This window comes from Lathyrus oleraceus, chromosome 3 (genome assembly GCF_024323335.1).
Source record: "Lathyrus oleraceus cultivar Zhongwan6 chromosome 3, CAAS_Psat_ZW6_1.0, whole genome shotgun sequence".
In the NCBI taxonomy this organism is placed as follows: Eukaryota; Viridiplantae; Streptophyta; class Magnoliopsida; order Fabales; family Fabaceae; genus Lathyrus; species Lathyrus oleraceus.
In genome coordinates, this window is record NC_066581.1 from 342,996,671 (window position 1) to 343,010,525 (window position 13,855).

The 13,855-nt window shown below is 31.4% G+C and overlaps 1 protein-coding gene across 1 annotated transcript; it reads left to right on the forward strand.

Moving 5' to 3' along the window:
* Nucleotides 1–6,460: 6,460 nt before the first annotated feature.
* On the forward strand, nt 6,461–10,395 carry LOC127127557 (uncharacterized). Its single transcript, XM_051056765.1, has 3 exons — nt 6,461–6,793; nt 7,464–9,786; nt 9,959–10,395. The coding sequence occupies exons 2-3, from the start codon at nt 7,543–7,545 to the stop codon at nt 10,196–10,198; spliced, it is 2,484 nt and encodes an 827-aa protein (XP_050912722.1). The 5' UTR covers nt 6,461–6,793; nt 7,464–7,542; the 3' UTR covers nt 10,199–10,395.
* Nucleotides 10,396–13,855: the final 3,460 nt, after the last annotated feature.

Here is a 13,855-nt window from a genome sequence, read left to right on the forward strand (position 1 = left end):
TGCTTAAATGCTTGCAACATAAATAAGATAAAAAAGATTTTTATTGAGTTAACATGATCAACTTTATTGTCGAGGATACAATTAAAAGTATGATTATACTATTATCCTTTATAAATCCTAAGCACTCCATTAAAAATTGCCAAAGCAAGTGACGAAGGTAGAGAAAGAGATGTCATAGCATTATTTAAGGGTATGACATTCAATGACCAACATGAACCAGAAGTTCTCTCCAATAAAAGAGTTTCAAGTTGTAACTCCAAGAACACAACATAAAAAGAAAAATTGCAAGTGGATGAAATTTTTGGAAAAGTTCAATAACTTGGCACAAAATGTTATTCATTTCTCTCAGAATAGTGACATGATCCTCTCAAAAAAGAAAGTCATTGATGATTTAAAGGTAAAGTATTTATCCTAAAATGAGTGATTAGATGTCAAGATAATGACTTAAAACAAACATTGAATGGAAGGAAAACCATCAATTTTAAATTGCTTTAGATATTAAATAAAATATTTTTATAAAATCCTAAGAGAAAATAAATGAACCTCACTCGAACTAGATGTGACTTACACGTCTTTCAATGGTTTCAACATTTTTTATTTTTATCTTTTTTTTTATTTGATGTAATTTTTGAATTTTATTGCTATTTGCCAATTGAACTAGTGTTGTTCATAACATCATTTCTTTGTATTACCTTTTTGTCCTAATGAATTTTCTTGTCTTATGAGTTTTTTCCAGTTGTATACCAGTCTTTCTTTACTGATGATAACCAAAAGTCGAAATGTGAAAGATATCAGATATCTACATGTGATTGCTCAGATGTGTATGGAAAGTCAACAAGATAGATTTAAGGATAAGATAGAGGAATGAATTATATTTGATGATTTTCCCAATGTCCAGATATCTAAGCTGGTGAAATTTGAGTCAAATATTTCAGCCTTTTAAACTTATTTATGGTATATTAGCATATCCATGAATTTGTTTATTTTTTTCGTAACTTGTAATTTTTCTTTAGAGTTTATTATCATAATGTACACACATTAAGGTAGTTTTGTTAGTACTCTGAACCTTTTCTAGCCACCTTCATATAATATTATCCTTTCCTAACCCCTTTGAGCATAATATCATTTATTTGTTATAAAAGTCATATTATAAGCCCATTTGTCTAAAAGAATTGTCATTATTCATCTCTCATTAGAGTTAGGTACTTATTAGAATATATTTTTAAAGATGGACAAATTTCTAAGTTTGAGGTTGCTCTCGGAATAACATCATTTTAAGTTTGGGATAGTAGTCTTAAATCGATGCAAATAGAGAGACTTAAAAAATTGTTGTAAAAATGGAAGAATAAAATAAAAGATACCCACCAAGAAAAAATTAATAAGTAAAAATAATTGGTATCCTTGTGAGTAAAAAAAGTCAAGTCTCTAAAACTAGTAACATCCGCTGAATATTATCTTGTGGCAAAAAGAAAATAAATTTTAAAGAAATGAGTGATAATAATGATAGTATATCTCACCCAAAGAATAAAACCTATTATTATCAAAAAGATCACACATTAACACAAGTCACATTATAACACTTAAAAACCTAAAAAAATGTATGCTATAGTATTGATTTTATTAAAGCAGATTAATGAGAAGTTGTGTGTAGATTTAGTGATCATCCTAGTTTTCACTAAAGCAGACTGATGAGAAAGAGAAAAAAGTTAAGTATAACTAAAATTTGAAAATATTTCTTTGAACATATTAATCTTGAAGTTTGATAATAGAGGTAACATTCGGGCATGATTATGGAGATAGTCTGATAAGAAGCATTATACTTAGAAGTTATTATTGGTCGGACAAATTTTTTATTTTACCGTGGAATCTCATCTTACAAGCTTGATCCTCGAGGAAAAATAACAATTCGAGATTGGGGGTTGCGATGAAACATTTTCATACTAATTTTTCCTAGTATTTCCTTTAGTATTTTAACCATATTTTTTACTAACATTGCATGAATTAGAGTAAGTTATAACAAAATTTAAGATGTTGTGGAAAATATCAATTCACCTCAAAATCACTCTAACTAGACAATTCTACAATGTATATCTAATATCATTATTTAATGTTTTTTATTTATGGATTACTAACAAATTTATCTATAATTTAAAATCAAACCAAATTAGTCAGTTCAACCGTGAATCAGACCAGTGTTCGGTCCAACTGTCTTTAAAAATACTATAGAAAAGAATCAAACATAAAACAAAAAATCGGGTGAGAAATCGGGAAAATGAGTAAAATAAGCAGTTTGATAGGATAGATCATGATTCACTTTTGCTTAAAAAAGATGGAAAAATGTTGTTTTGCATCAATTAAATTCCTTGATTTCTCTTCTTCTTTCTCAACTCAGATTGCAAAACCGTTGTAGAGAAAATAGAAATTGTTTAATACCTTTTTTCTTTGTTCAACTACTGCCAAAGGTAGATTTCGATTAAAGGAAAAAAGGCAAAAAAAAAATTGCAAAACACGTAATAGAAGGTTAGGTGCAACTAGAGGAGAAAGAACATTTTATGTAAACAAAAATGAATTTATTAGAATTACTTTAAATGAATATTTTGGACCAATTTTATTACCTATATCTTTTAAGTTATATATATATATATATATATATATATATATATATATATATATATATATATATATATATATATATATATATATATATATATATATATATATATATATATATATATTTAACAAGTATTTATGATAATAACAAAAAAAAATTATTGTATTTATGTTTAATTTTTTTTTTTGCACTTGGTTATAAATTTAAAATAATGAGGTAACAAAGTTAAAACTTAAAAGGTATAAGAAACTAAATATAATAATTATAATAAGTATGAGTAATTGTTGATAAAATTACTTTTTAATAAAATATTAATAATATTATTTGATTTTAGATATATTTAGTTATTTCTGGATCAACTTAGATCAAACCTCGATCAAATCATTATACTTTGAACCCTTAAGTGTACCAATTTACTATCTGGTTCGATTCTAATTCCCTTCCAAATTACTTTGTGAAACCATTATGGAATTGGTAAGCCTTTTTAATTAGGTATTCTCATTTATCATAACCTAAGGATGCAAATGGATCTTTGAAACTCATATTTCGATTATTTACATGCTTTTTTTGTCTGATGACAAAAAAAAATTGAATTTGATAAAAAGGGAATATAATTCATTCTAAGTAATGTGTTACAAATGTTTTAAAAACTATTCATATTTCTCACATAATTTGAAGAGATTGTCTTTAAAGTACTCATCAAGAAAATGTTATTATCACATAGATTTGTGATGATTAATCATTTCTTAAAAATATAAAGTTGCTCATCAAAATATTATTGTTTATTATCATTAAAAAGGGAAATTGTTTATCCAACTAGATTGGTTTGGACAATAATTCTCTGCACTTCAGGTTTTATGATAAGTCAATGTAATAGAGTAATTTTATTGTCTAACATTTTTTTACCTATGTAGATAACTTGTAATAAGATTCTTTGTAATCTATCCTTTGAAAAGAGTAAGATGATTCTACAAATGATTATTTGATATATATGAATTTGGAATATTTCATTTAACAAGTGATCATAAGCATTTTGATTCTGCATTATTGAAGCAATCTTTGGGTGCGCGTCTTGGTGACTCACTTTGGTGCCTACTAGTACAAACTATCATTGTTATCCTCCAAGTTAAGTACTCAAGACTATGGCGGGTTCCTCTGGTCAACTCGAAACTTTGAAGTCAACATATTTGATTCTCTAATAAATGGTCAAGTTGATACATTCTTGAATTTGTTCCTCTAGCAACCATTAGCAAAGCATTTTCTCATAAAGAATAATCTTAGTTGTTCTTCCTCTCAAATGTTTGAATTGAGAAACAACTAAGAAATTATACCTAAGGTATAATTGATACAAGCTTTTCACAACAAAAGATACAACATAGTATGCAACAAGACCTGCTACAAGCGCTATGGACATGCAATAGCCTCCTACTATAGTATAAAATCTCAACGACTCATTTACTTGAAGATAAAGATCATCCAACGTTCATCTAAAATAAATTTATATAAAATCTCAACTTATCATTATTTTATTCATCTAACATTCCACGATAAAAAAATAAAATATTATCACTACTACAAATAACACTTTTTTATGACGAAGCTTCACATCGATCATGCCAAAAATCGAGCGTATAGGTCCTGAAAGCGACATGGAACCGAGGTAATATAGTTATAAGTGAGCGTCAATTTTTTTCAAAAAATAAAAAATAAACATATTACCTCAGTATTTTAGAAAACCGAGGGAATATAGCTATTAGGGAACATGTTTTGAATCCCTGTAACTGCATTTAGGTTTTTTTCAATGATTTCTCACTTGACGCCTTCCAATCTTTCCTTTTTTTCTTAGTTAATTTTTTTTCTTTTTTTTATTAATTAGTAATTCTAAAAAAAATCGTTATCAATAAAAACGAATAGACAATAATATGAAAGGAAATATTTCATTAATTAAAAACAGGACAACAAATAACTATTCCACGTATTCAAATTCCTGACTCCATTCAACTTCAATAGTATCAGTATTAACTATCCTTAACTGAGAGAAAAGTTCAAAAATAAGTCTTCCATATGGTATGAGGAAAGTCATTTCCTCCATAGAGATGATTATCATTTCCTTTAAGAAGTTAAAAATGGTAAGAGGAAGATTAATTATGATGTTATTGGTAAGGAATAACAAGAGATGTTTATCATTCCAAGTAAGCATTTCTAATTCTTTCTCTCTTTTACGGAGATTTGACACTAGAAACTGATACAAAAAAATTCCAATTGGTCGTAGAGTAACAGGACTGCTGAGATTATCGTAGTTGACATAAATTAGGCGAAGATGATCTTTATAGACATTGTTGAATCTATAATGTTCAACATAATAACCTTCCTCTTCACATTTTATTATCTGAGCAATAAGTGACCGATTAACTGTGATAGGAAAGTCATTGATATATGACTGGATTGACTCGGCATCATGACCAAATGGCCCAACAGAGGCAGTTAACCAGAACTCTTTAATGAGATTAGTGTAGATGGGTCCATGAAGAATGTCAAAGTAACCATTTAACTTTTGTTTGCGAATAGTTTTCCTTAGATCAAAACCTTTGTCTTTCAAATCATCAAAATCAACAAACTTTTCATTGATTACGAACAAAATATTTTCATCTAAGGTTGTTAAAGACATTTTTGAAGAAAAGAAAAGACTTTGAAATTAGGTTTGAAGACATAGAGTTGGAAATGAGACGTTGAAACTAAGAATAATGTTTAAATAAAGTGGAGAGTATGAAGTGAAACAATCAAAGAAGCTCAAACGCCTCCTTGATAATCCAAAAGATACATTACACTTTTGAATATGGATGATCATTGATATTCTAGTGGATATGATTCTAATGCGTGCCAGAATTTATTTATTTTAGAAATAAAAATCACATATTACCTCGGTTTTTAACAAAACTGAGGGGACAATCAACTTATTATTTCGGTTATTCAAAAAATTTGAGGTGAAAAACAATTCAGGATTTTTTTTTTAATTATATTATAATTTTTTTTGTAAACTAAATGATATATCTTATAGATTTCCTTAATATTCGAGGGATAAGATAAGTAGAATTTTACTATAAAAGCACTTGTTAAACAGATTTTACCATAATCTTAACTTATATGTAGCCGCTCTAAACTCGAACGCGTAATTCTTTTTGGATCCGTCTCACAAAATGGTGTTAATGTTGTTGTTATTGTTGTATTTAGAAGCTTGAAAAAGTTCTCTATGATGGATTGTAAGTGCAGAAAAATATTTTTCAATATTTGTAACAAATAATTCCTTTAGAAGTTGGATGTATTCAATGGTTGAACTAGATAACTCCTAGAAATTGGATGCGTGCAATATTTTGACCAGATAACTTCTTACACCAAAATTATGGTTTTGTTGTATTATTGTTTTTCAATATTTTATGTAAACAATGTAATATTAATAATCATGTTCACCTCAGTTTTTAACAAAATCGAGGGAATAACTTAGCATGAAACCTAAACAAATCTTTACCTTTCATTTCATGACTATCAACGCTCAAGACACTATCATTAGTGATCCGCATGAAACCTAAAAAAATTCCATTATAAAGACATTCTGATATCTATAATTGATAAATACAATATTCAACTGAGTTGACTTAATGAGACTTATCCTACTATATTTAATACCCATAAACTTAACTACAATAAAAACATCTTAAAACTTGATTACTCATTACCCTAATTAAATAACCAAAATTAGTTGGAATAGAGTGGGTCCCAATCCTCAAACATAAACATTCGTGAAAGCAAAACAAGCTCCCAATGGGACCCATCCCCCGCCAAAACCAGACACACGCACTCTCACTCACAGACTGTAACGTAACAAACACAGAATCCATCATTCTTTTTCTCTTCCTTTTTGCTTATTCCACAATTACACCTATTTTTTATACAATACCAATAACAAAGTAGACTTCATCATCATCATCATCAACAATAACGTGCAAAGAATCATTCACTACCTCTAACAGTGCCGCCACCATTGATTTCCACTTCCTCTTTACTTTGCTTCCAACCTTAACTTTCTTCATTCCTTAATTTCACCTTTCTGATCTTCCTCGGGATCTTCCAAACTAGTTTCTGTCGTTTTCCACCTAAACAATAAACATAACATACTCCTTTTTGGTAAGTTTTTTTCTGGATTAATTCTTTAGAATAGTTTGGATTCTGCATTTTTCCAGTGCTTTCTTTTCTGGGTGTTTTGTATTTTTTTAGAAAAACTGAATCTTGACTTGAAAGAAAAGTTTTTGTTTCTTATCATTGCTTCTGAGTACGTTGCTTTCAATTTTGTATATTTTTTAATTTGATTTGGTTAATGCGTCTTTTTTGTGATGCTATGTATGAATTGAGTTATGTTAACCCATTGTTTTACATATTAATCATCTCAGGGATGCTATTCTTGCTTCTGTCTAAACATTCTGCAGAAAGTAAGTAAAGTTTGGTAAAAAAATTGTTCTAGAAAGGATTCGAAATCGGATTCTTTCAAGCAATGCGGCTTTAAGTGTAGTTTATTAACCACATGAGTTCAATTACTTGGTTAGAGATCTCCGTAGCATCGACACCTTTGAGAAAATGCGTGTCCGTGTCGGTGTGATTACGTTTAATTTATTCATTTTTTCAAATTATCACCGATGTCAACTTGTCAGTATCAGTATCATTGTCGTGTCTGTGTCTTGTTTCCGTGCTTCATAGTTAGTGATACATGTTATTATGGTTATGCATATTTGCATCATATTTTGGGATACATTTCTTTACAACATGCTTAACTGATTTAAATCTCAAAATTTCCTGATAGAGAATTGGCAGATCAAAGAAGAGACTATGGAAAGAAAAATCTGAATATATATGAGCTGTTGAAGAAGCTATCTGATAAGATGTGGTCTGATTTCGACATAAGACCTCAGATAGATAAAGGAAAAAAGAAAATCGGCTCGAAGTCAGGTATGGAATTTCGGAATCGAGATAAGTTGAAAAAAAAATCTGTTGTTGATCATAGTCAGCAACCAAAACTTGAAACATTAGGAGAGATTCTGAAGCGCGGGAGTATAAACGAAAGTGCAGCGCAACATGAAGAGCTTGTCAAACACATGTCTAATTTGCCGGGGTATCTGAAAAGTTCTGATAGAGGAAAAAATATCCAAGAGAAGGCTTTAAATTTCGGTGTTCTTGATTGGTCGCGACTTGAAAAATGGAAGAGCAAACAATCATTCAATAGAAATGAAGAATCGTCGTCTTCTTCAAGGGCTGCAACCACGTCATCTTCAACTGCTAGAGGACATAAAACGTTTGATGATAAAAAAGGGTTGTGTTCTTCGCAGAATATTAAACAATATCGAAATTCTGGTAAAAATATCGTTGGAGGAGAGCATAGAATGAGATCAAGGGAATTTGAGTCCATTGGTGAAATTAAGTTAGATAAATCGCTTCGAAAGGGGAAAAGGAGTGATTATGATGTTGAAGCTATAAGCATGCAGGGCTTCCAACAGCATAGCTTTAAGAAAAAAGAGAGAGGTTTTAATTCTGGTTTCGATAACCGATTTCCATCATTGGAAGGTAAAGATAAATGTGTCTCACTTGGCTCTGAGAAGAAAATGAGTTCTAGAAGAAGTGAAGCCAAGATAAAGATGAATCTGTGGCAGGACTCAGATATTGAAGTTGATCAAAAGCATTGTCATATCATGCCAAGAGACATTGTTTTGCTTCGTCCGCGAAAGTTTCTGCAGTCGAATTTCCAAGACTATTTTCCACATTCTCAATCAATAGCTTCGTCTGACGAAATCTTTTCAGAATCAAGCTTGAGTAGCTCATCTTATATTTCCCTTCCTGAGGAGGCTTACGCCGAAAATATTCTCCCTTCTGTGGCTAGCCTTGCTTCTTCTTCAACGCAGGACAATTTCGATACTGATCTAGATGTTGAGTTTTCTTCTGTTCGATCGGAGAAACCTGGTTGCTCGAATAAGAGCTCTAGTTTCATACCTGATAAAGATACTTGCATTGAAAAAGAAATGTTAGACATGAAGCAAAGAAATCAATATTCTTTCCGTAATATGAAAGAATCAACAGAGTGTGACATGAATAACTTGTCCCGAAATCAGCTTAGCTTCGGCTTGAATCGATTAGGAAGAAGTTTAAGTTTCAAAGAGGGACCTACCCTTCCGAAACAAAGCTCTAAGCAAGTTAGCGCAAAATCTGGTCCATTGATATTTGAATCTACCGATTTGAATAAATCTAGCAAGGATCATAAGAGAACAAGATCAAGCACGTTCCTGAGGTTATTAGACCCTTTATGGAAACATAAGGCATCAAACACACAGCAACATTCATCTGAAATCAGTTTGACACCGAAAGGAAGCCCGAATTCAACGATCTTTAGCACAAACAATTTAAACGACGAAAATCGCAAGGAATCGTCGGTTAAAGCTATTTTGCAGCTAACAGTAAAAAACGGACTACCATTGTTTCATTTTGTGATCAACAGTGAAAGAAAGGTTCTTGCAGCTACCATGAATAGTTTAGCTTCGCCGGAGAAGGATGACGGAAGCTGCTATTTCACATTCTACCTTCTTAATGAAATCAAGAAAAAGAGCGGTAGATGGACAAATCACTGGAGCAAAGAAAAGAACTCTGGTGGATATGCTTATAACATTGCAGGTCATATGAAAATTTCTAACTCTAGAATCACCGAACCGAAAGACCAGAACTTCAAGGGACAGTGTATGGTGAAAGATTATGTCCTATTCGGCGTTGGAACTGACCAGCCGAATCAAGGACCGAAGGATTTCGTCAAGAGAAAAGAGCTTGCTGCTGCTGTTATTGAGATCCCTTGCGAAAATGTTAACTTGCTGAAGAAGGAATGTTTAAAGTGCCTACTTGCAGATAAAAGATGTTTTTGCATCTCACAAGAAAATGATATTTCTGGTAGTAGTATTACAGTTATACTTCCAGGTGGCTTACATGCTTCGCCGAAAAAAGGAGAGCCTTCGCCGTTGATTCATCGATGGAAATTGGGCGGATTATGCGACTGTGGTGGTTGGGATGTTGGTTGCAAACTTCTCGTTCTCTCTAACCAGAACCCGAGTTCAAAACCTCACCACGAGAGACTTCAACTTTTTGTTCAGGTATACTTTTGTTTGTATAAATCGCTTAATTAAGCTATTGTAACATAAGCGCTTAAGTAACCGTTTTCGTAAGTTATTCTGAAGAACTTATGAAAATGTTTAGGCCTAGTATATACATTTGTTAATATAGCCGATTAAACAACTTTAACATCATCCATGTCATAAATTTCAGGAAGGAACTGAGGAAGACGCGCCGTTATTCATTTTGGAGCCAATGAAAGACGGATTCTACTCGGTAGAATTCAGTTCAACAATTCCTCATTTACAAGCTTTCTTTATTTCTGTTTGTGTCTTAAGCAGCAAGAAACTAGCAAGTTCAATGGAAATTCCAAGTAAGGAACTAAATTCCAAGGAGGAAGCAAGTAAATACTATAGTTCAGGTCCACCACTCTCTCCTGTTGACAGAGTTTAAAGTGAATGTTTTTCTTCCATCTTAGCTATCTATCTGTCATATATTTCTCTAATTACTTCCTTTTTTTCTTTCCTTTATAGTGATTCCATAGTCCTTGTCACATTGTATTATTATTGTATTATTAATTGTACAAATACTGCACCAATACTGTCATTTTACAAGACACAAAATGTGAATAAAACTAGTACTGTTATCTACTGCACAATTTGGTCACTGTGAAACTGAACAATTGAAACTATATCATATATGAAGTATATGAAACACTCACATATTTAGAATCTAGATATGACATTCATATTAATACATTGATATTATTATGATTTTAAAAAATAAAACTATTGAATATAATGTCATGTGTTGATGTCGTGTCAGTGTCTTGGGTGGCATGAGTAAGTAATTCATCAATGTATTTGAAGTCACTTTAGAAGGAATATATCATCAAAAAATGAGAGAATTTGGATGCTTTTATACCTTTTTCTTTCTGGCTTTTGTGATGCAATAGTATCAGCCATTCTTTTTTTTTTCTCTCTATTGTGTTCTTTTTTTTATCCTGTGTGACAATCAATCATTGAATTAAAAAAGAAGAGGGGGTTGAGCAGCATGATAGATGAGAGGGGTCACAATTTTATTCATGAAAATTCAAATATGTTATTTTATTTAGAGCATACAACAGAATATCTGATATAGAAGTTAAATCAATTGAATTTAAAGAGACATATATAGGGTTCATTTATTTTGTTTTTTTCTTAAATAATTTTTTTATCGCAAAACAAGACCTTTCCACTGTGTCTTCAAATATTCTAATATTTATTTCATTCATAATAATTCATAAATTCCTTGTGTTTCATAGCTTTAATAGTTAGACTTCCACCTGAAAATATTTTTATAAAGTGGCTTTGAGGTATTCTAGAAAAATCTTCCATAAGTTATAAGTGTCACTTTCTAAATCATGTTTAAATTGGATGATCGGCATATGTCGAATCCGTTCAACTTAATCTTGTCAACTTTCAAAGATTCCTCCTCGAGGATTATCCAGTAATTTTATTCAATGAAAACAATTGTTGGTTTGCATTTAAATTTTTCTATTTTTCAAAAAAGATCAACCACATATTTTTTATAAAAGATAAAGATGTTTTTGTTTTGAGTAGCATTTCTCAATTCCAATTAAATATTTCATAAATTTAAAAAATATATTTTTTATAAGTAGAATTAGAGGGATTGTTATATGTTTCTTTTTAAAATCATTAGTCCATTAATTGATGCTATAGATAGTTTGGCCTGGTTTAAACTTAGAAGGATCTCCACCACTAATAAAAAGGAACATTGCGTACCCCACACATGATGAGGATTAATTTTCAATTCAAAAACCAAAAAAGCCAAGTGTGGGGGCTTGACCAACTATCTACCATTTGACGTGGTCAATTCTCTCGTGAAGGAGGCTCTGACTAAACTCAGAACATGTGCTGCTCTACTTTTCTAATATTTATAACATATTTTGCGACTTAACAAAAATAAGACAAGTGGTTGCTTTGAATACGTTCTGTCTGTCGTTTTTATGTTAAATGTTAGAAGTGGATTTGAAGTCATGCATTGACTCTAAAATAAAAATGTTACTAGTATTATACATGTAGTAATTTCTATAGAAAAAAAAGTCATGTAATATTGAATTTACTATTTTTAATAAATAGTTTAAATTTAACCAAATATCAATTAGCTTATTCTAACCTTAAGAAAATTCTTTCTTTTTTCAAACAAAAATCCTATCATTAAAAGTATTTATTCATAAACTTATTCATCTGCCAAATTGTATAGTCACTTAAATTTTAAAAAAAAAACATCAATCAAATGTTAGATAGTTAAGTGGTGATTGATGTTGAACTTAGTATGGAGAATTGCGGTTTGATTCTCCGCAATTGTGATTGAAAGAGGATTGAAATCATTTGACGTTGAAACTCACTCTTGAACCGAAATAATCGGGTTAGTAAACTGAATAATGGTGGTGAAAACTAAATAAATAATAAAAAAAAAACTTTACAGTAATTCGATTTTGAACTTTGTTTTAAATGGGAGATATATTAATTAATATAAGTATTCTCTTCCTCTTAAATTATATAATATTTTTATAATATTTCTATTGGAATTTAAAGATACTGGTTAAGTTTCACATCAATTAGGTTATGTCTTACATCAACTAAACATGACTAATACCCTATTCTTGTCTTAAGGTTTTTGGTGGATATGTGGTGTCAAAATCTCTTGGATTTTGAACGTTTACTCCATTGATAATTTTGGCGCTTCGCTCATCGGACTCCCCAACAAGTAGTATCAGAGTCATGGTTAGGCTCGATGGGAAAACAGAGGAGTATCTTAGTATGGATCAAAGGTAGTGATGTGGGTGACTCACTTCTGGGGGAGATTGTTGGGATTCAAGTGTGATTGGTTAAGTTCCACATCGATTAGAAAGGTCTCATGAAAATCGAAACCACATTGTTGACAGAAGTCTTTGGAAACTAACCTTGCCTTGTACTTGTTTACACTTCCATTTGAGTTTTCTTTAACCTTGAAAACTCATTTGCATCCAATTGTGTTTTGATTGGGGGTAGAGTAGTGAGCTCCCAAGTGCCAGTGTGCATAAATGAATCATATTCAACCTTCATGGGTTCAAACTAATGAGCTTGGGGCAATGCTTGTTTTAGTGTACTTTGTTCAGTATGTGTTAGGAAGACCTTAGATTTAGAGTGACCTGTTTTGGCAGGCGTGAGCATTTGATAATCATTGTGAACACGAGGTGCTTGGGTGGCTTGAGTATGAAATGAGGGAGACAAGGATTTTGTTGAACCTGACATGATGAAAGATTGTAGCTTTGACTCCAATGACTGAGGATATAATACCTGGTGAGGTAAGTTGGTGAGAGATATGGGAGAGGGTAAATTGACGACTTCATTGTCAGGTGGTTGATGGATGACATATCAGTTTTTGATACATGAGTATGGTTACTTGTTGAGGAAGTTAGTGTGATTAAATTATTTGTTTTTATGGCAAGTGTAGAGGTTATGTTATGTGATGTTATATCAATGCTAAGTGTCGTAGGAACATTAGGTGAATCACGACGACATGAGGTATAAGGGCCTATGTTAGTCATGGATGAGGTTTGGAGAAGATTAGCAGGAAACTGAACCTATTGAGTTTGTGAGATAGGACCTGATTGATCACCAACATGGAAGCCAACTTTGAAGAGAAAGTTATTTTCATTAAATATTACATCCTTGGAGATGAAAATTCTTCCTTCCCAAATAGACATACCTAGTGCTTATGAATCCAAGTTTATGCTTATTGTAAGGCTTTAAGTGTGGAAAACATGCACACCCTAAGATTTTCATTGAATGGTAGTCTGGTTGCTTGTTGCAAACAACTGAAAATGGAGACACATAGTCAGGGAGACCACTTATAGGTTGCCTGTTGAGAAAGTAAACTGCAGTAGTGAAATTGTGATCCCAAAATGTGAGAGGTAATGAAGCATGATCAAGAAGCGTAAGGCCCATTTCAATAATTTGCATGTGCTTTCTCTCAACGGTTCCATTTTGAGAGGAAGTGTAAGGACATGTTAACATGTGCATGATGCCTTGTTCCTGAAGTAACTTAGTGAAGAACCTGACT

Bases quoted from the DNA above. Each gene is read 5' to 3' on its own strand.
- LOC127127557 (XM_051056765.1), top strand. From the start codon at position 7,543: ATGTGGTCTGATTTCGACATAAGACCTCAGATAGATAAAGGAAAAAAG. The intron at 9,787-9,958 runs GTATACTTTTGT...CATAAATTTCAG, and splicing joins GACTTCAACTTTTTGTTCAG to GAAGGAACTGAGGAAGACGC.